At 35.1% G+C, this 20,733-nt stretch overlaps 2 protein-coding genes across 3 annotated transcripts; one reads left to right on the top strand and one right to left on the bottom strand.

The window, feature by feature from the left end:
- Positions 1–923: 923 nt before the first annotated feature.
- LOC137737237 (plant UBX domain-containing protein 7-like) lies at positions 924–5,574 on the bottom strand. Of its 2 annotated transcripts, XM_068476663.1 has the most exons (11): positions 5,535–5,574; positions 5,301–5,420; positions 4,979–5,103; positions 4,762–4,884; positions 3,989–4,142; positions 3,557–3,634; positions 3,398–3,466; positions 2,526–2,669; positions 2,287–2,383; positions 1,566–1,837; positions 924–1,475 (listed from the first exon to the last, which is right to left on the bottom strand). In XM_068476663.1, the coding sequence occupies exons 2-11, from the start codon at positions 5,400–5,402 to the stop codon at positions 1,311–1,313; spliced, it is 1,329 nt and encodes a 442-aa protein (XP_068332764.1). In that variant the 5' UTR covers positions 5,403–5,420; positions 5,535–5,574; the 3' UTR covers positions 924–1,310. The 2 variants fall into 2 exon arrangements, with proteins under 2 accessions (XP_068332764.1, XP_068332765.1); XM_068476664.1 differs by lacking the exon at positions 5,535–5,574 and having other exon boundaries at positions 1,566–1,831; positions 5,301–5,528.
- An 11,763-nt stretch (positions 5,575–17,337) lies between these two features.
- LOC137736509 (transcription factor bHLH111) lies at positions 17,338–20,179 on the top strand. Its single transcript, XM_068475772.1, has 7 exons — positions 17,338–17,666; positions 17,960–18,764; positions 19,005–19,133; positions 19,257–19,328; positions 19,476–19,544; positions 19,642–19,680; positions 19,780–20,179. The coding sequence occupies exons 1-7, from the start codon at positions 17,338–17,340 to the stop codon at positions 19,942–19,944; spliced, it is 1,608 nt and encodes a 535-aa protein (XP_068331873.1). The 3' UTR covers positions 19,945–20,179.
- Positions 20,180–20,733: the final 554 nt, after the last annotated feature.

Below are 20,733 nucleotides of genomic sequence, written 5' to 3'. Positions count from 1 at the left end.
CGAAATGAGGTTAGAAAATTAAGCATAAAGCTTAAAGAATATTCAATTATTAGACTAATTGAACAAGGTTAGTTTCAGAAAACCCACCCAGCTTGGAAACTAAGGACTGTCATCCATCTTTTATATGCAGGTAGGCATTCTCTTTGTCCTCTAATTAACAAGGAAAACAACATTGACATGAAAATATAGAAATAATGTGAAGGGGAGTTTCGACAAACACCACCAAATCTAGCTTTTAAAAGAAAAGATATATCGTAGCAATGATGTAAAGTAACCAAAAGGAAATAGATACGCATCTGTCTCATGAAAAAAGATACAGTGCAGCTTTCTTCCCATGTGATGGAACCCTTGCTACACGAAAAATATTATATAAATTATCGTTTGACCCTCTAAAGTATTACTCTTGTAGAAGTTGACCCATTGAACTATTTTTTTTTATAAGTTAACCACCTAAATTATTTGAAATTTGCCAATTAATCCCTCATCCTCAAATTCGATGAAATTTCATCTACTTTGCCATCAGATATAGTGGCACAATGTTATCTTCAAGACTGAATCACATTCTGGTCACGTGTCAATATTTCATGACAAAATAGATGAAATTACATCGAATTTCACGATGAAAGATTTAATTGCCTATATTCAAATAATTCAGAGAATTGATTTACCAAAAAATTGTTTTAAAATGTCAATTTTCTCTGGAATAATAGTTCATAGTAAAAGCACAGTTTACTGAAAAATGTTTTCGATGTGTCGGTACCAACTTTTCAAACTTCTAGAATTACTTGCATGTAGTCACTGTTGAAATGGTTAACTCCTTTTCCCAATTATCTGCTTTCCTTTCCTTTTTAATACATACGACTATACTCCAGTTCAAGTTCATTTCTTATTTAGGTTTGGGGGAAAATAATAGGAAAGGGGCATTGATCACAGTCCACGGTCCATTCCGTGAGAAAATTGCATATATCATTTGATTTCAAATTACCAGTGCTTTGGGAAGCACTTCAACTGGTAATAAAAAGTGTTTCTAACAAATGCGCTTACAAGCACAAGTGCTTTCTAGAGAAGCGCTTAGGCATAAACAAGTGTGGAGTGTAGATAGGTAGCATGCCCTTGCATGAGTATATACATAATAAATCGCACACAAAAAAATCTGTATCCCCAACTCCCCCCATCCACGAAACAAGACCTACCTAGTAGGTCCTGAAAACAAAAGTATAAACAAAATGACAACCAGAAAATTCTTCATCAGGCACAATCGTAACAGTTGGAGACGCGTAAGGCAGCCTACCGAGCATGAATTTGTCCATTCATTCCCAAGTAACCGAGACCATAGAGTTGGCCAGACCTGATTCTTCAAAAGTAGATTGACAATCATAATCCAGATTCTTTGAAGCTCCTGGGATTGCCTGTGTCAACTGAAATGGCCTTGCCTCGACTTCCGTTAGTTGGGAATAGCAGAATGACCACAACAGCTGCAAAACAAACAGTTCAAATTTACCAACCATAGGAAGGGAGGTCAAGCATAAACAAACTTTCTGCATAAAAATCTAAAATTTCCTCACCTGAATTGGATCAATACGAAGGAAGTTCCGCTGGACCCTGCGACCGTCTGGAAGACGGACTCCAACTCTGCATAGGAGGTTCCTGTCACCCTTGGGTTCTTCAGGCAAAGGTGGGTATGTAGGCTTCTTGATTGAGCTAGTTTCTTCCTCCTTGTCAGTGATAATTTCATCTTTGTCCTTGGATATTGTTCCACTGGTCTCCTTCATGCCTTCCATGGAAGCTGCCAATGCGCGCTGCATTTCCTCATCTTCTTCATTAGCTTCCTCTGCAACTGAAGCATCTTAAGTCATACATGCAGTTCGTCTAAGAAAAGGAAAGGGGAAAGGAAAATATATCCAAAATACAAGTCACTCTGCTGCTACCAAGTCAATATGGTATTGTCAAGGCTTAAGAACTTAGCAATATAAGCGGTCAGGTTCAAGAATTTACTGAAATCACTTCCACTACGGGAGTAAAAAGCACACACTGGTCTTGGTTTCTTCCGTATGTACATCAACTTTGAGTTCATATCACACTTCACACAGGGATTCTTTTTCCTCTCCCACACCCCCAAGCCCACTTTGTTAAGTTGGAACAAGGAAGCAATCCATTCAAAAGGTTCAACCAAGTGATAATACATGAGCTATAATTTGGAAAATAATAGAAGCGCAACAGACTCCACGAATAAAAAAGTTCACTGCAATGTAATGGAGCAGATGTTATTAAGAATCCCAAACATACCTTTAGATTTTTGTGGATGAGCAGTTTCTCTTGGGCGTTTATTGGACAAAGTTACATGATGATCCCTAGGGCCACCATCCAAGAAGAGTAGTAGATCCTACAGTAGCAAGGATGGTTTCATACCAAAACTTAACTTCAAAGTAAAATTTGATCACATTATGAAACGGTTTCTTAGGCACGCGAACAAGATAGAACTTAATACTCAACTGTGAAAACACAATGTGCACCATGACAATTACCTCTAGAAAACGATCCGGGTGAACCATTCCATTCCATGAACGCATTTTTTGTCCAGTAATTGGGTCAATAAGGAGCACTACAGGCATAGATTCCAACTTGTAGTATGTGCAAACCTTCTTGCCTTCAGTTGTATCATCATAGGTCTGCATTTTCAAACCAACATTATACAGGTGAAACACAAAAAATAAACAATTAATTTTTTCGGAATCATAAGGATGATGCAAAAGTTCATGCACATGTCTGTTAAACAATTAGGAGGCAAAACCCTCACAAAGATACAATTAATCAACCTTGAGACACAATTAACAGTACCTCAAAGGTATGGTCAAGATGAGATCATGAGATACAACAAAACACAAACAAATTTATAAATAACCTCCGTGAGTCTAAGTTCCCATAAGAGATCCTAAGACTATTGTTCTAAAGGTCAACCTCAGTCAAACTTTTGGTTCAAAGACAACAACATAATATAATCCTAACAAAAATTGAAACCATCATGGCTGCCTTGGGCAAAACTTACTTGCTTTTACAATTCTACAAAGGGTGCATGGTAATTTATATGTAATAACATCCAGTCACATACATGTTGACTTTATTTCTTTTAAAAACAAAACCACACTAATGCATATAAATATATATTAAACGGTATATATTGAGTAAATGTGCATATGTATATCAACAGCTTCCCATTATAACCAAAGAATAAAGTATATAGGAAAAATAAGCCCAAAATAAGTAAAAAGGATTTCTGAAAATTAAAGACCATCAGCCGTGCACTTGTATTGCGAATGTAAATATAATAGAACAGCCTGAAAACAAAATTTGAATTTTATTTAATACAAAGAAAGAACACCTAAAGCATGGAACTGACCTGCCAGAAGATAAAATTAGTAATAATGGTTTGCGAGACAGCTTCATTGGCCCAGGTGTCTCGATTAAGCTTCACAAAGAAACACACACACACCAAAAGTGAACCCACATGCAGAGAACAACGAAACCAAAATAAAATAAACCAGAAAGCAAACAGTACCATATGCGAGCTGAACTCTTTAGTGGATTGCAAGTTCACCAGTAGCCATTTGTCCTGGATAGAAGCAGCACTTTTTGCCTGCATTAATTAAAAAAATTAAATTAAATTATGTTCCATCAACAGTTATGAAATGCCAAATGATAATAATTCACTCAACATGTCCCTTTATGAACTAGGATTCTTTCTATGCTTATAATTTGGTAGAACAAATCAGAAAGGTTTTGAAAAGAGGGTTACAGCTGCAAAAATATGATCATATCTGATATATGTAATTTATTCAAATAAAATCAAAGTAAGAGCCTAAAAAATAAGGGATACTCCCAAAAAGCCCTTCCCAGCAACCTGCAACACCAACACTGAATATACCATTCAAGTTCAACTTCTACAATATACACACTACTGAAAAATTAACATAACATCAGAAGACCATACCTTTTCAAAGGAACCCTGGAACAGTATCTTAAAGGGAGGACGATATAAGGATGCAAGATTCTCTTGAGTAGCATTTTCTGAGGATGTAGCACCTTGGTCTGATTCCCATACCCCAGGACCCTGTTCATGTTGTGACAATCGAGCCCTTGGTGCTCTATATGAGAATGAAAAAAATAAAAACTAAACGTCACCGTTTAATAGAAAAAATCACGATTGTACATCACCATCTCACTTGAGTACACAAATGAAACGTGAATTAAGAAATGATAAAGAAACTAAAACATATTCCACAATCTACACTACCTTGTAGGTTGTCGAGAAAATAGAAAGGAGACTATTTGCACAAAATTAAAAGGAAAGTTGTAAAAATATCTGAAACACAGTACACAAAGCTCTTCAATTAAAATGAAATGAATAATTAGTTACATTCCTGGCCACGTTTCATTTCTCAAACTCCATGTTCCCACATGGCATGCCAATTGCTAAAAGAATGAAGAAAGAACAATGAAATACCATGTGACTTCCCATAACTCATAATGCAATGCCTAACAAGTATAACCATAATGCATTAATACAGTTGTTGAGTAGATGCAAATCACAGTTCAAAGATCTTGAATTTAAAGACGAAAGATCACTTCCACTATAATATCAATTATACCATCCACTTAAGAAGCCGTGAAACAGAAGAAGTAATACAACTACAACCAACCAAAATTAAGTGAAAAGCTTAATAGTTCACAAGACAAAGCTAGAAATGGAGTGATAAAACATACCCATACAGTGCCATATCGTCATAAAGAACGTCCCTTATAACAGGCATAGGCGCGCGCACCTCATCTTCACTGAATTGTCCCACATTCTCATTCGCACCGGGAAGTGCCACATTTTCATTTACACTGCCACAAACCCAAGTCAAACAAGGAAAAAAAAAAAAAAAAAAAAAAAAAAAACACACCAAAAAGACATAAACAACTAAAGAATATGAAATACCCAGAAGCTTGATCGGCCAACCGATCAATATTTTCAGTCGGTAGTGGCGCCGCCTCGGCCATTATCCCAGTTTCATTACCCACATAAAAGAGCTGAATTGCTTCCTCAAGCTTCCACCCAGTGGCCTGTTTACATAAAAATTGAAGCTTTCAACATCCACGCATTGTACAAAGTCTAAATTCATCACCTTTCAATCAAATGAGCACCCAAATCCACTAATCCAACTCACTTTCCTTTTCCCAAAGAGCAAAACCACAACCCCCAACACACAAAAAGATCAATGCGATGCGTTTTGGGTACTAAATGAGAGATTGAAAGTTACCTGCAGAAACTGCCGGGCAGTATCGGCTGTCTGTCCGACGGCGATCTCCAAAAACGAAGACACCAGGCTCTGCTGGTCATTTGCTGACATCACACCCTCCATCCCTCCCGCTTGCTCGCTCTACAAACAACCACAACAACGGGATTCAAATTTCCATCTTTACTTGCTTCGATAGCAATTGGATTTTAAATTTTCATCTGGAAATTCTACGGTTGTGAGCAACACGAAACGTACCGATTTAGGAAAACCTTGGGATTTTGGCAATGGATTTTGTTCCTCTATTTTTTTTATTTATTTATTTTTTTTTAATAAATAGGCAACTTTCATTTTTATTTTTTTCGGAAAATTGTAATTACGATTTTAGACAGAGTTGGCAGCGGTATTTGTGTAGATATAGACGAACTTGAAGGGTGTTCTTTGGGTAGTCTAGGAGAATTGTGGGCTTTTCGGTTTGGACAGTCAGTGGTATCTGAGACGAGGCCCAAAGTTAGATACTGACTAATGGTCTTAGAAGGGCCCATATGAGAAAGGGTGGGCCACATACACGTCCTAGATTGAGATGAGATGAAGAGTTTGAACTCAAAAATAGTGGGTTTCTACATGATTATGAGAGGCATGTTTACTAGTAATCGAAGTCAAAATAAAAGGTGTTGTATTTTGATTATGTATTACTTTAGTGAATTTACCATATGGGAGTGAAAAACACGAGTATGATTCACACAATATCATGACTTCAAAGTCCTTATTTTGTACAAATTGGACACTAGTTAGGGGTGATATTTTGATTCTTGTAATCAACCCCTCAAAGGTTCATTTTTTTTCTAACTACGAATTAGTAAACTGTAAATATGTCATGCATAAGTTTTAGAGAGCAAAACAAAATATTTAGGTTATATCCCACAAAAGATAAGGGAATTTTAACGAAAAATCATATTTTTACACAAAAAAGTCAATTCTAGTACTATTCAATTTACCTTTTATTTTGTCCTTATTGTTAAAACTCAAAATTTTCAAATCATTTCCATTAATTCTATTTGAATATAATGGTGATGTGTGGATGGGATGTTGTGACATTAGCGCACAAAATTTTCACCGTCCAATTAATGGTGATTTGATCCAATAGTAAGTTTCCCGTACTGGCGAAAGGTCAAGTGCTAGTAGGTATGTAGATTTACTCCGAACCAATCTTATGCATTTGTATTGGTGTGCCTGAGTGTTTGTCAATGCCTAATTCATCCTTTTGGCTCTTAACCACAACCACTCGTTTCAATGTGCACGCTTATTAGTTTTTTATCGGATAATCAAAAACGATTACAAAGGTTTTTATATAGGTAGGTCTGGTAAACGGGAAGTGTTTATCGTTTTTTATCGTTTTCATATCATACTTCTTATATTAAGAAGTTGTGTTGTGTTAAACTCATTATCTTAATCAGTTCTTAACAGATGACCCGATAAAGACCTTATTTGTTAACGGATTGTGTCGATTCATCTCAAATTAATAACTATGTAAGAAATTGTCACGTTTAATTTTAAATCTTGCAAACGATACCTTATTGGGTTCTTAATGGATAACTCGATAAAAACCCGACTCATTAAAGGATTCTTAACGAGTGACTTGATAACAACCTGGCTTGTTAACAGCTTGACCCGAAAACCTGTTATTTTCTATCGTTTTTGTATCGAGTCAATGAATCGTGTAAGAAATTGTCAAGTATATATGGCAGTACATTTTTTAACAATATTAATTTGAAGATAAACAAACATTTCAGAAAAACTCTTACACAATCGTCACAAGTACAAGCACAAGCGCAACAAGTATACGTCTGTAACAAAGGCAGTAGACGCAACAGAACAGTGAGATTTTGAAATCAAAATAAATAGTTGACGTTTATGAAGTCACTATCAAAATGCTGTTAAAGGAATTTGGAAATCACATACACCAAGTAAAATGACTTTTTCATGTAACTGTGTTTAGTGTGTAATTAGTCCTTAACATATTAAAGATGTCAAAATGTATTATTTAATCTCATGTGAGGTTTGCTAGCTAGAGCTACCTACATCTAGTAAAGAAAAGATGGAGCACCACTAAACCAAAAAATTAATACTTAACCATATATTATTCAACCTTTTGCTTCTGTGCAAATTCTTTAATCACAGATTATATAAAAAATATAATCTAGGTCCTTTTTATTTCATTTAATTAAAGGTCGCGTGCTATTAAACCAAATTAATTAGTTTGTCCCACCCCATCTAATTTTTTTTTTTCAAAAGTAGGAGACTCGTGCGCTTCAAGAACGCGTGTCGAACAACCCTTGCCATGGATGGAGCTTTCTCACAGGAAAATAATTGGAAAATGTCTAAGAAAGTTAGAAAGATGACAATGGCTACCACTATATATGCATGCTTAATGGACCTGTAATCTTTAATTATATGGGTTTTAGGCACTCTTTGGCCATATGTGTCCAATTCACCTAACTTTGGGGTGTGTAGCTGAATATCTTATGGGAACAATTTGCTAACTAATTACGTACTGTGCTATATATGTACTTGATACTTGGCAGGATCAGAAACAAATCTCTCCAACATTGGCGGAATCTTACGGTTGGAGTCGGATGTTGTTGATCAAAAAGTAATAAAGCGTCATGTTTTTTTTTTTTTAATTTTATTTTATTCAAAAGATGGTGTAAGATTTGAAATTATTATAATAATTTAAATAAAAAGGAATTTCGAACCAAGACACAAAAGAATTTCGAACATATAATCCAACAATTTCTGAAATGATAATCTATAATGGTTCAATCTATCGGTAGCTTAGCTCAACTTCCATCACCAACAGTGCACAATCCTAAGCATACGCTGCTAATTAATTATATGGATTTTCTCGTAACGCACCTTTTTAATTTTTTCCTCATTCCTAATAAGTGGCCATTTTTGTTTGGTTGGTTTTGCCATCAGGTCTAAAGCCACCAAGGTTGATATATTCACCACAAAGTTAGCCAACTTTCTTGCTCCACTAAATCAAAATCAAATATTTAATTGCGTGCAGGTTTTTTTTAGGGGAGGCACCGAGCAGATTACCATTGGAAAAATATGCGCATGAAATCTTGATCATTGGCCTGAAAGTAGTGAAGTCAATCTATTCCAATTAAATTAACGTCAGATGAAACAATTGAGCAAGTTCAAGATGAATATGGCGGAAACCTAGTGCATGCATGTTCACTTTAATTAGTTTGTATTTCTTTTTCTTTCCTTTTTCCTTTGTATGTTGGTGCATGTATGAAAATTCCAAGGAATCTATATGTTGGTGTGTTGGAATTTTCGGAGGCAAAAAATAATCATTATTCTCATAGTTTGTGTCGTTTCACAAAAAACCTTTGGAAGGAAAGTTAGCAATGCTTAATCTCATAATTTGTGTGCATATATGCAAGTGCAACGACTAATAACAAAATATCGTGGGAGATTTCAGGGACATGGAGGGATATCTTTGATATGACACTTGGATTGTGTGAAATAGATAGAACAGAGAGGATCCAAAGTTAGAGATGGCTCACTGCAAAAAAATACCCACTAGCTATTGATTTGTAATTGGCTCTATTTATAGTTTTGAAGAGCTATTGATTTGTAATTGGTTCTCTTTATAATTTTGAAGATAAAAGACTCTGGTCGCATTCAAGAACGGAGACAACTAAAATCCATTGTTGGGAGTAGTTGTTTTAACTGAAGTTTTGTGTCGACACTACTATGAAAAACACTTTGCATGACAAAATAAGATTTGTTGCACAAAGTATGATTTCGTCGCTCAAAACCTTGCAAAACGAAATTTTTGTTGCACATGATTGGTCGCGCAAAGCTCATTATGATAGGGTTTGCGCAACGAAATATTTTGTCGCGCAAAGTTTTTGGTTTTTTATTTTTGGGGTTTTTGAACTTTAATCCTTGAAGAAGATTAAAATTCAATAAAGATTGGATATTGATTTTAGTCCTCTTATGTGTACTTAATTCAAATTTATATTATAATTTTGTTTTAATATTTAATAGATATCTTATTTAATGTCATTACATTAAAATTAAAATTATTTATTATTATACACATTTTAATTCATTATGTTTATTTTACTTCATCTAATTAGTGTACCTAAACGTCCCTATCATAATATATTTTACTAAAGTAGTGTACCGAAATGTCTGTACCAAAATATCTGATACTAAACTAGTGTATCGAAATGTTGGTATCTAAATATATTATAATAAACTAGTGTACCGAAATGTCCGTACCTAAACATATTATACTAGCCCAGTGTACCGAATGTTCGTACCTAAATATATTGTAATGAATTAGTGGCACATAAGAAAATATGCAAAAACATGTGTACCAAAAAATCTTTACAAAAACATTTCTTATATAAGATACTTACCATAATGAGAATTAAAATTTATAATATTTTCATAAAATTTAAATTATGATCACCATAAAATTATAAATAATAAAGAAAGATATTTAATATAATGTCATTAAATTGAGTCTAGGGACTAAAATCAATTTTTAATCTTGTATAAGACATTTTTCTAAACTTCATCTTATTTAAGGATTAAAATTTAGTTTTCTATTTATTTTTTTATTTAATTTAATTAATTTAATATTTTGCGCAACAAAATTAATTGTTTGCGACGACGAAATATTTTGTTGCGCAAGGTATTTTATTTATTTTTTATTATTTCTCTTATTTTAATTTAATTATAGTAATTGTTTGCGCGACGAAATATTTGGTAGCGTAAGATTTTTCGAATTTTTACTTTTTAAATTTAAATGAATTGTATCTTTATGTCATATCCCGACCTCGGGCAGATCACTTCTCGGGCCCGCTCTACCACCGTAGCACGATATTGTCCGCTTTGGGCCCCGACCACGCCCTCACGGTTTTGTTTTCAGGAACTCACATGAGACCTTCCTAATGGGTCACCTATCCTAGGAGTGCTCTCGCGCGCTACTCACTTAACTTCGAAGTTCCCATGGAACCCGAAGTCAGTGAGCTCCCAAAAGGTCTCGTGCTAGGTAGAGATGGGAATATACATATAAGGATCACTCCCCTGGGCGATGTGGGATGTCACTTCACGGGGCGGATCACTTCACGGGCCTGCTCCACCACCGCAGCACGATATTGTCCGTTTTGGGCCCCGACCACGCCCTCACGGTTTTGTTTATGGGAACTCACACGAGAACTTCCCGATGGGTCACACATCCTATGAATGCTCTAGCCCCCTTCTCGCTTAACTTCGGAGTTCTTACGGAACTCGAAGTCAGTGAGCTCCCAAAAGGCCTCGTGCTAGGTAGAGATGAGAATATACATATAAGGATCACTCCCCTGGGCAATGTGGGATGTCACATTTATTTTTGTAATGACTTTAATTTAAATTGACATATTCAAAATAAAACTACATATGAAAAATAGTGATCAAATTATACATAATATATATTAAGGTAAATTACATAAAACTACCTCAATTATTGGGCGAGTTACAGTGTCATACCCCATATTTAAAATATTTCAATGTCATATCTCATCTTACGAATTTGTTACAATTTCATACCTTCCATCAGTTTGTCTGTCAATTCTTCTGTTAAATAGTGACGTGGCTTGAAACTGGGCCCACTCTCTATTAAAAAATTAATTAAATATTAAAAACTAAAAAAATAAAATCATTTAATTTTTTTTTCCATGGGGGACCAGTGTTCTAAAAATGAGCCTAGGCATAAGGCGGTGGAGCTCCGACCTGATTTAGACCAAAACATTCAGTTAGGCAATGAGGACTCAGGCAGCGCTAGGCGGTAGTCTAGGCGGTTTGAATCTTGCTACAAATCCGATCTAAAATTTTCGATCTTGTACGTAACAGCAGAACCCCGGCAAATTTCTACAGCTCGTTGCTGTGAAGATGGGGGAAGAGAAAGTCCGAAAAGAAAGAGAGAGAGATAGACTATTAAACATTTCAATCTGTGGTGGCGCAAGTTGGATTAGAGATCCAATTTTGGTTCTAAAAAGGCGAAGAAGAAGAATGAAGATGAGGGAAGAGAGACAGAGAGAGAGAAACTAAAAGATCCAATTTTAAGAAAGGGCAAAGAAGAAGAAACGAACAGGTTATACAAATGACATTTCACTTTCCAAGGTCAGAAGCTGGTGATGATTGGGGTCCGTCTTGGGTGATGTGAAAGAGGTAAGATGGACAACTACTACTTGAAGGATCATCAGATGGTTTTAATTATGAAAACCACCCACTTGCGTGGGCTTTTTATATTTTTAAAAGTTTGGGATATATATTAATATATATAAATGTTATATAAATTATAAATTATTTAGATAATTTTTTCTTCTTCCTAGGCAAGCATATTATATATGTACATAAAACATTCACATATGTATATTTTTCTATAAGAAATAACATATTATTCAATAATTATTTACATCTGATATAGTAAATTTAATTAATTCATATAATATATAAGAAATTTACCTAAATCCGCTTAGGCCGCCTAGGCGCCCGCCTAGACCCCGCCTAACTGCCTAGGCGCTAAGCGCCAGCTCACTGCCTAACTAGCGCCTAGCGTTTTTTAGAACCTTGTAGGGGAACCACTCCTTATCCTGCTTACCATTCTTCCCTACTCCCATCTTCCCCAACCCAAAACCATAACTAGATCCATAAAGGTTCCAGATCTGAGAAACAAGAGTTGGTTGAACGCGGTGAAGATCTCGATCTCCACGCTCTCTAAGGGCGATTGAACCTTCTGCGACCACATGTTTCGTTCTCTACCTCGATCCACGAGTCATGTTTCACAGACATTTCTCGTGAGATGGCGACTTTGCTCATTCGACTTCCCGCAAGTTCTGGTGGCGGTGAAGAGCAAGAAGAACTCACCGTCTCTCGACATCTTCCACCTCATCGACTTGTATACTGTGATCTCCAAGAACTGGCTGGAGATCGAATCCATCTTCGGCTTTGAATCCATGGCTGCCCTCTGTTCTTAGACGCTCAATTCACTCATCAAACTCAACGAATCGATGTTATCTCTACTCTCCAATTTCGAGTTCATGGTCCTGAAAGACTCATCAAAATCCGTCCCTACCGGCTACGGGATCCACGATCTGACTCTCTACGCGATGAATTACTTCTCATTCCTCACCGATTACAGCAACATCCTCGCTAACATTATCACCAACTGGCCTCCGCCGATGAAATCATCCCATCCGGAATGATACTTCAACAGCCCTGTCTTCGATGAAGCTCATGCACCAGCTATCTTCGCCTGCACGTGGCTCGTCCTCGTCCTCCTCTACAAGTTCAACGACAAGGCCAAACACTACAAGGACGTCACACTCAAGAACCTCCTGATCCAGAATCATGCAAAAAAGGGTTTACGGTGGTTTTGGTTTTAGGTTAGGGGAAGATGGGAGTAGGGAAGAAAGGTGAGGGGATAAAGGGTGGGTCCCCCATGCAAAAAAAAATTATTAAATGATTTTATTTTTTTAGTTTTTATTATTTAATTAATTTTTAATAGAGAATGTGTCTGTCTCAAGCCACGTCACTATTTAATAGATAAATTGACAGACAAACTGACATAATGTATGAAATTGTGACAAATTCGTAAGATGAGGTATGACATTGAAATGTTTTAAAGATGGGGTATGAAATTGTGACTGGCCCAATAGTTGAGGTAGTTTTATGTAATTTACCCTGTATATTATATTAAAAATGTACACATAAATTAACAAACTACAATATTAAAATCCTAATACAAGTCTAATGTGGTGGTAGTGGCGGGGGATATGCCAAAAAATGGGCATAATCTCCCCTAAAATTGGCATACCCCAAACTCCACCCCACACCAAATCCAATTAATTAACTCCAAAAACACATATTAATGAAAAATACCTTCCGGCAAGATTGAGAGTGAATAAGAATGAGAAAAATGAGTGAGTGTGATAGAGTTAGAGGAGATAGTGAGAGAAAGATGAGAGAGTGAGTGAGAGTGAGAGAGATGGAGAAGAGAGAGAAGAAAGATTAAGTGAGAGGAGTGAGTCTGAGAGAGTGGGTCGGATTTGAGGAAAGGGAAGAAGATGAGAGGTAAGAGAATAGAGACAGAGATTCAGAAAATTGTGTAGGAGTTATTTTGGTTTTAAAAACGGCACTTTGCGGGACGAAATATTGGTCACGCAAAGTTTTGCGTTACGAAATATTCGTCGCAAAAAGTCTTAAAAAAAATTCCCGCGTCCCATTTTTGGCGCCCGCCCAAATTTAAGGATTTTGCCTAATGAAATATATGTTCGTCGCGCAAAATTTAAAAAAATAATTTTTATAAATAATAAAAAAGAACATATTTTTATTTTAAAATTTAAAATATAAATAAATTAAAGCAAATGTTGATTCGTCGTGCAAAGAAAATATTTTAGTTTAAAAATATAAATATAAAATTAAATAAAAAAACAAATGAATAGGGTTTAGGTGACGAAATATTGATATTCGTCAATCAAAGTTTTTAAAAAATAATAATTTTTTTTGAAAATAACTATATTTTAAAATTTATGATATAAAATTAAATAAAAATAAATAAATTGATTTAGGCGACGAAATATTTGGATTTCGTCGCACAAAGGTTTTTAAAAAATAATTTTTTTAAAAACCTTTGTAAAGACTTTGCGCAACGAATTTTAAAATTTTGTCACCCAAAATGCCTTTGAGCGATGATTTTTGTTTTGTCACGCAAAGTGGCTATACGCGACGATATGTGTTTCGTCGCGCAAAGGCTTTTTTTTACTAGTGAGAGGAAAAAAATCACGATGCTTATAGAACTTGATTTTATCGTATTTAAGTACTTTAACTGATTAGTTGAATTTTCAGTAATATGTACAACAAGCTGTCATTGTGAAAAAAATGTATAAAAGTTGGCTAAATGAAATTTAAGAAGAAAGAGAAAAGCAATGATATTATAGAAGAAATTTTACTATCAAGATTTTTTTTTTCCTCAAGTATAACTAGAGGTTAAGGTCACCCCTACTAAAGAAAGTTTCTAACTCCATCCTTGGTCGCATTTGACATAAATAATGCAGCTATAATTTAGTCGTCTATTTGTTTCATCGGTGTTGATATTGATGTTTAAAGACATAAACAAGTTGTTATATGCAGATACATGGAAAAATGCTTTCTTGTCTTACCCAGCATATCGTTTTACCAAAAAGATGGTAATAAACAAAGCTAATTTGACATGGTTCGATGGTTATCATCTTCATTTAGAAGAGATTTTTCAGTGTGACCGTCACACGAGGTGGTACATCACATGTCATTACATAAATAATGGGATATGTATGTCAAAAAGTTAATAACTTAAAAATATAATTTTCCACTACTTACATAAAAACACGTGGTGTACCACCTGTGTTCCCGTCACAATTAAAAATTTCTCCTCAATTAGATGGCTAGAATTTATATTCATATATCTTTTCTTTATGAATTATATGTAAAGCAAGAGAAATGCTAAGGAAACTCTTTCAAAGTGGGACTATCTATGAACTATCTGCCACCTCATAAATTAATGTTACTTTATGTGCTAACATTATAAAACATTGTGTTAAAACATGAGGTGGCAGAAAGTCCATGGAGAGTCTCATTTTTTAGAGAGTTCTCTTATCATTTCTCATAAAGCAATTGACGTCACAATACTAGTTATCTAAATCTAAACTACATATTAATAGAACTCTCTTTGTCAACCAAAAAAGGATGAAAAGATGAAAAGACTATTTAGTATTCTATCATAACAAAATAGGTAAAGGCAGTAACATAATTTCATAAGAACAAATTTTGGTTTTTTTTTTTTTTTTTTTTTTTTGTTGTTGTTGTTTAAGTCTCACTACATGTGACTTTAACCTCTCTAATTTACAAAAATTTTAAAAAATTAAAAATAAACCTCACTCCCTCCCTCCCCACTCCCACGTTCTCTCTCACTCTCTCACTTTCTTCCTTTCTCCTTCAATTTTAAAAACAAAAATAATATTTTCCACGCACATTTTGTGCGCGGCATATACTAGTTTATTTTTTTTAGGAAACCTCGACGGTGCAAGGGAAATTTTATTGATAACGAAAAAAGAAGTTACACCTAGTCATGGGGGACATAAACATTACCCCTCCTAAAATAGTGATAATAAAAACAATACACGAAAAAGAGGGGGGGACGTAAACCTTACCCTTCTAGAAACAAAACAAAGAAAGATACAAAGAAAAGAGGGGGAGGACATGAAACCTTACCCCTCTAAAACCAAACCTAAAGGTCTAAACCTGGATGCCTAAATTCACATTAATTTAAGAAACGGTAGCCAGGCAAGTCAACATAGTCTGAAAATAATGCAGCACGAGCCACTAATGGATGAGAATCATGCCAAGTTAAAGTTGGAGAAGACAAGCTCATGTTAGCAAAATTGTCTACAACAAAAATTTGTTCCCAATATATGTGAAATGCGTAGAAAGTCATTTTCCGAATACAGTCCAAACAAATGGACCATTGCGTACGAAGAGGCCAAGGAGGATCAAAATCAGACAATTAAAGAGCAGAAATAACACTAGAGCTGTAACTTTCCAACCAAAGACAATGCCAATCCAGCTGATATGCAAACTCTACACCAATAATAATTACAAATAATTCTGCAAAAAAAGAGTTGCGATATTCATTGATAGAAACCACCAAGAAAATGACTATGGCAATAGTGTAGGCATATACTAGTTAATTATATAAAAGAATATGAACTTTTCAATATTGTCTAAATAGGAATCAAATTAAGTAATTTAAATGTATAACACCGTCTAACCTATGATATGTATCCAGTCCCCACCTATAATCAAACTTTCCACTCCAAGCCTAGAGATTAGAAATATTAGATACATTGGGTGGATGATATTGAAGCTAGAGGTACCTAGCAAGAACATTTTAATTAAAAGCAAATACGGATCAAATATATGACCATGTATTCGTTCGCGTGACATTGTCTAATTAAGAAATTTAAAAATGCTTCCTTCCTTCAGCAGCCAATGGCCCTTAATTGTGGTAGAGAACGAAATTATAAAGGTGGAAAAAAATTCCCAAGTGGAACTTGATGTAGAGTGATGCAGATTGCCACTCAATAAAAACACCCACCAACTAGACCATGTTCACTGACATATATGCACAGGCCAAAAAACTACACCTTTCGTTTAAAAGGACTGCATTTGTTAAATATAAAATAAAAGTAAAAGATACTAAACATATTAATAAATTATAAAGCAAAAGCGATTTTAATTTCTGACCATTTTATCATCAAGGTCCAATTAGGTCCATTATTTTTTTTTTTTTTTGGTACAATGGAGGGCAAAGCCCGGCAACAAAACAAGGAAAATCAGGCAAGAACAGCCCTAGGAAGGGCGCTGCCAATAGAATCAGAAACTAGAACATTACTAGCAGTGGTAGGAGGAGAAACAAAAACATGAAGGCCTAGGGATAGCCCATGATTTTTTTTTAAATATAAACTAATTTGCATTTGCGACCATATATGTATAAGTTGATCAATTGTATTTGAGAAATGTACTGAACGTATGTATTCCTCATTGCTTACGAATCAGTAATAGTAGTGTCGTGTCAGGCGCCTTATCAATATAAAAAAAGTTGTTTTAATTTCTTAGCGAAGAATAAAGAAAAATAAACCAATCGACAGGCATTAAGAAACCCTAACCCTAAAACCTAACTCTTGGTCTTGGGCATCGGGAAACCCTAAACCTAAAACCAAGCACTTGGGTATTGGGTTGTTATTTATGTCCTTATATAAATTAATAATTGCCCACGAACTTTAGTGGAAAAACTGAGGCCATATTTTATTGTCTCCCCTTGTTATGGATGGATAAAGCCTACAAACGCCGTACGTCACCACCCAACGGATATGCATATATATCCCAATCCCTTCCAAACCCTCCACCACAACATTCCATTACAGAGAGAGAGAGAGAGACTGAACAACGTTAAGAACAAATGGCCGAAGAATGCGGTGTTGCAATCTCTTCTTCCTCTGCGCAGCTAACGCAACAAAACTGGTGGGATCTCGTCAGCTCTACCAACCCATGGCAGCAGCAGCAGCAACTAAATCAGAAGTACTCCAACTCTTCTAATAATAATTGTGATGATGTTGATCAGGATGTTTCAATCTCCAGTACTTCCTTTACCAATGCCTCCAACCACTCAAGCCTCAGCGTCGACTCCTCTCGCAGACTGCTTGCTGATCAACGTTCTGCTTCTTCCAACGACGACCTGATTAATGGCGAACAGGTCTCTGATAATCATATTTGGAACCATGTCCTATTGTAAGTAACTAATTAAATTTTCTCTAACATATTTATTACTAATTAGCTAGTAATTAATCAAAAGAGTTACATAATCTCAGATAAACTTGAACTGTCCTTTTATTTTTCCTTACGTAGCAGGGTTCTACCCTTGAGCCTAGCATATCCTACCTATCACCATATCTATCCTCACCACATGGACTAACTCCAGTAGAACTTGAGCCGTGTTTATGTATATATATGCATCTCTACATTAATTTCGGCATATATATGGTACTTAATTAATTTAAATTTTGATTGAACCATGCATGCAGAAGCGTTAATGCAAACCATGATTTACGCAACAATGATCATGGTGTTGGAGAGAACTTCATAGATGCACTATCATCCAAGGGCTTGTCAACTCATCATGTTATGTACGATGAGCCTGCTTGTGACTACTTGAAGAAGTTGGACAACAATAGTACTTGGGAGTTCACAAACTCAGCCGCCTCCAATTTCAACAATTTTGAAAAGCAAATAAATGGAGGATTCATGGATAACAACATGAATATTAGTATTGAGAACGAAAGGTTAACCAAGTTGTCTAATCTAGTCAGCAGTTGGTCCATTGCACCCCCAGAACCACAACTAGTACTCAACAATTTTCCTCCTCATCAAGTAATGGATCATGATCATCACTACTCACAACCAAATCTCTGTCACTTAAAGCCGCAACCGTTTTTTAATGATTCCACCTCATCATGCAATCCTCAGATGGGAATTACAAATAGAAACTCGGCATCCAGTTTATTTTCGTGTTACCGCAGTCAAAATATGAAGGTAGACGATCAGAACCATGGACACCCTAATGGCATTGAATATCAGATTGGCCTCGACAACCCAATGGCTGCAGATCATCATAATAGCAAGTACTTCAATGGAAATGGATCAATCTTGCCGGATTCTTATTCCTCATGCACTAGTACTAATGCTGCCAGAAATTTTGCAGATGTTATATCTTTTACAAGTCGATTAGGAAATAAGCCCTTGAATGACCTTCATGCTCCTAAGCCTTGTTTCAAAACTTTGAACTCTTCTGATCATTCTAAGAAGCAAAACCTGCAAACTTCTTCGTCGGTAAGCTCAATATTTAGTTAATTTAATTTTTTTGTTCACTTACTTAGAGCTAATGATTTTAAATTTGCCTCGTATATCTGATCCCTCGAGCTTCTTTATGTGTATGTGTGTGTATAATTGCGCGCCTAAGCTTATTTGAGCCATATCTGAAGCTCATTGTATATTATATATGTATATATAATTGAATGGGTAGTGGAGGAGGACAGGTTCTAATTACATGTATATATATACTACACGCAGGCAAGAATGAGTGGTGGAAGAGGACTGGGAATTGCAAATGAAGGAAAAAAGAAAAGAACGGACGACACATCATCAGAAACAGCCGTGAAAAAGCCTAAGCAAGAAACTTCTACAGTTTCATCTGTAAAGGTACTCTAACATACAAAATAAAAAAAGGCAAAAGACAATAAATCATGCTTGATCGTTGTTAATTAATTGATTACATTAACTTTTGCTCATGAAATTATAAACTAATGTATATTGGATCAACAGATGCAGGCACCAAAAGTCAAGCTTGGGGACAGGATCACGGCCCTTCAACAAATCGTGTCTCCATTTGGAAAGGTGAGCGGAAAGTAGCAGCACAAGTTCACCTGCTAATTATTTCATTTGAACTGGATTAATTTTTTATGCAGATGTTTCATTCCTTAATTAACTGCAGGTGATCATATTTGTCATATTTTAAACTATCATAATTTGATTAAATTTCAGACTGATACGGCATCAGTACTATACGAAGCGATTCAATACATTAAGTTCCTGCAAGAACAAGTGCACGTGGTATGCTATCATAATCTCTTGTTAAATTTGTTCTTTGAAAACAATTTTATTTTCCAACTAATAAGAATTAATCTACATTTCCATAATATTTTTGCAGCTATTGAATAGCCCTTATTTGAAGACAAATTCACCAAAGGTATATATATGTATATAAAACATATATAGAAACACACACACTCTAATCAATGTACTTCAACAATTTGTACATATAATTAACTAGTGTTATTTTAATTAGGATCCATGGGTGATGGAAAGAAAAGATCACAAGGGAGATACAAAGGTTGATCTCAGGAGCAAAGGCCTATGTTTGGTGCCTGTTTCATGTACGCCTCAAGTTTATCGTGAAAATACAGGATCAGACTATTGGACACCAACATATAGAGGAAGTTTGTATAGATAAACCAAGTGCATATAAATGATACATTTAAGTATATATGTTTCATATTTTCTTATGGCCAATTTAATAATTTTAATGTAGCGAAAAAATTGGTCAGTGCATGTAACTTATATCTTCTCAAAAGAATGGGAAGTAACTATATCTTTCGTATTATGGTTGTAGCCTAATTAAGGTCCCATGAAGCTGCTGCTAATCAATGTACTTCAGGTTTTCATATTAATGCTACCTATATTTTGATTAGGGAATTGTTATTAGTACTCCAAAAATCTTATTTTGTATCTCAAACTTTCTATATTTAGAAAGAAAAATACATTTGTGACTCAAAATGAGATTTTTTTTAAATGTTAATAACAGTTCCCTTTGATTTTGCGCATCATGCAACTCATCTTTTGGGATTATGATTTTAAATATATATATCGGTGTAGTGTTACGGAACTTATATAATTCTATGTCTATATGGATTAAGAGATGACTAACTCGATCTACATATAAGATGGTAAGATCTTAATATTGTGTGTTATTTGGAAGTCAACGGTTCATTCTTTCTGATCTGACATTCTTCTTCTTTTCGCTCTCTTCACGATCAGTTCTTGTAAAATTCTCACATGCAAAAGAACTAATGGAAGTTTATAGCCATAGCTGCTTCAACTGTGAGTTAGTGTAAGTCATGCGTAACCGATGCGTACACATTTGATTACAAATGAGAGTTTCAAATCCTGAATTTGTAGCTAAACCCCAATGATTTATATTTGTATTATCTTTCAAAAATGAAGGTATGTGAAATAAATTTCT

This window comes from Pyrus communis, chromosome 6 (genome assembly GCF_963583255.1).
Source record: "Pyrus communis chromosome 6, drPyrComm1.1, whole genome shotgun sequence".
NCBI lineage: Eukaryota > Viridiplantae > Streptophyta > Magnoliopsida > Rosales > Rosaceae > Pyrus > Pyrus communis.
This window is presented reverse-complemented; position numbering and strand designations above follow the sequence as displayed.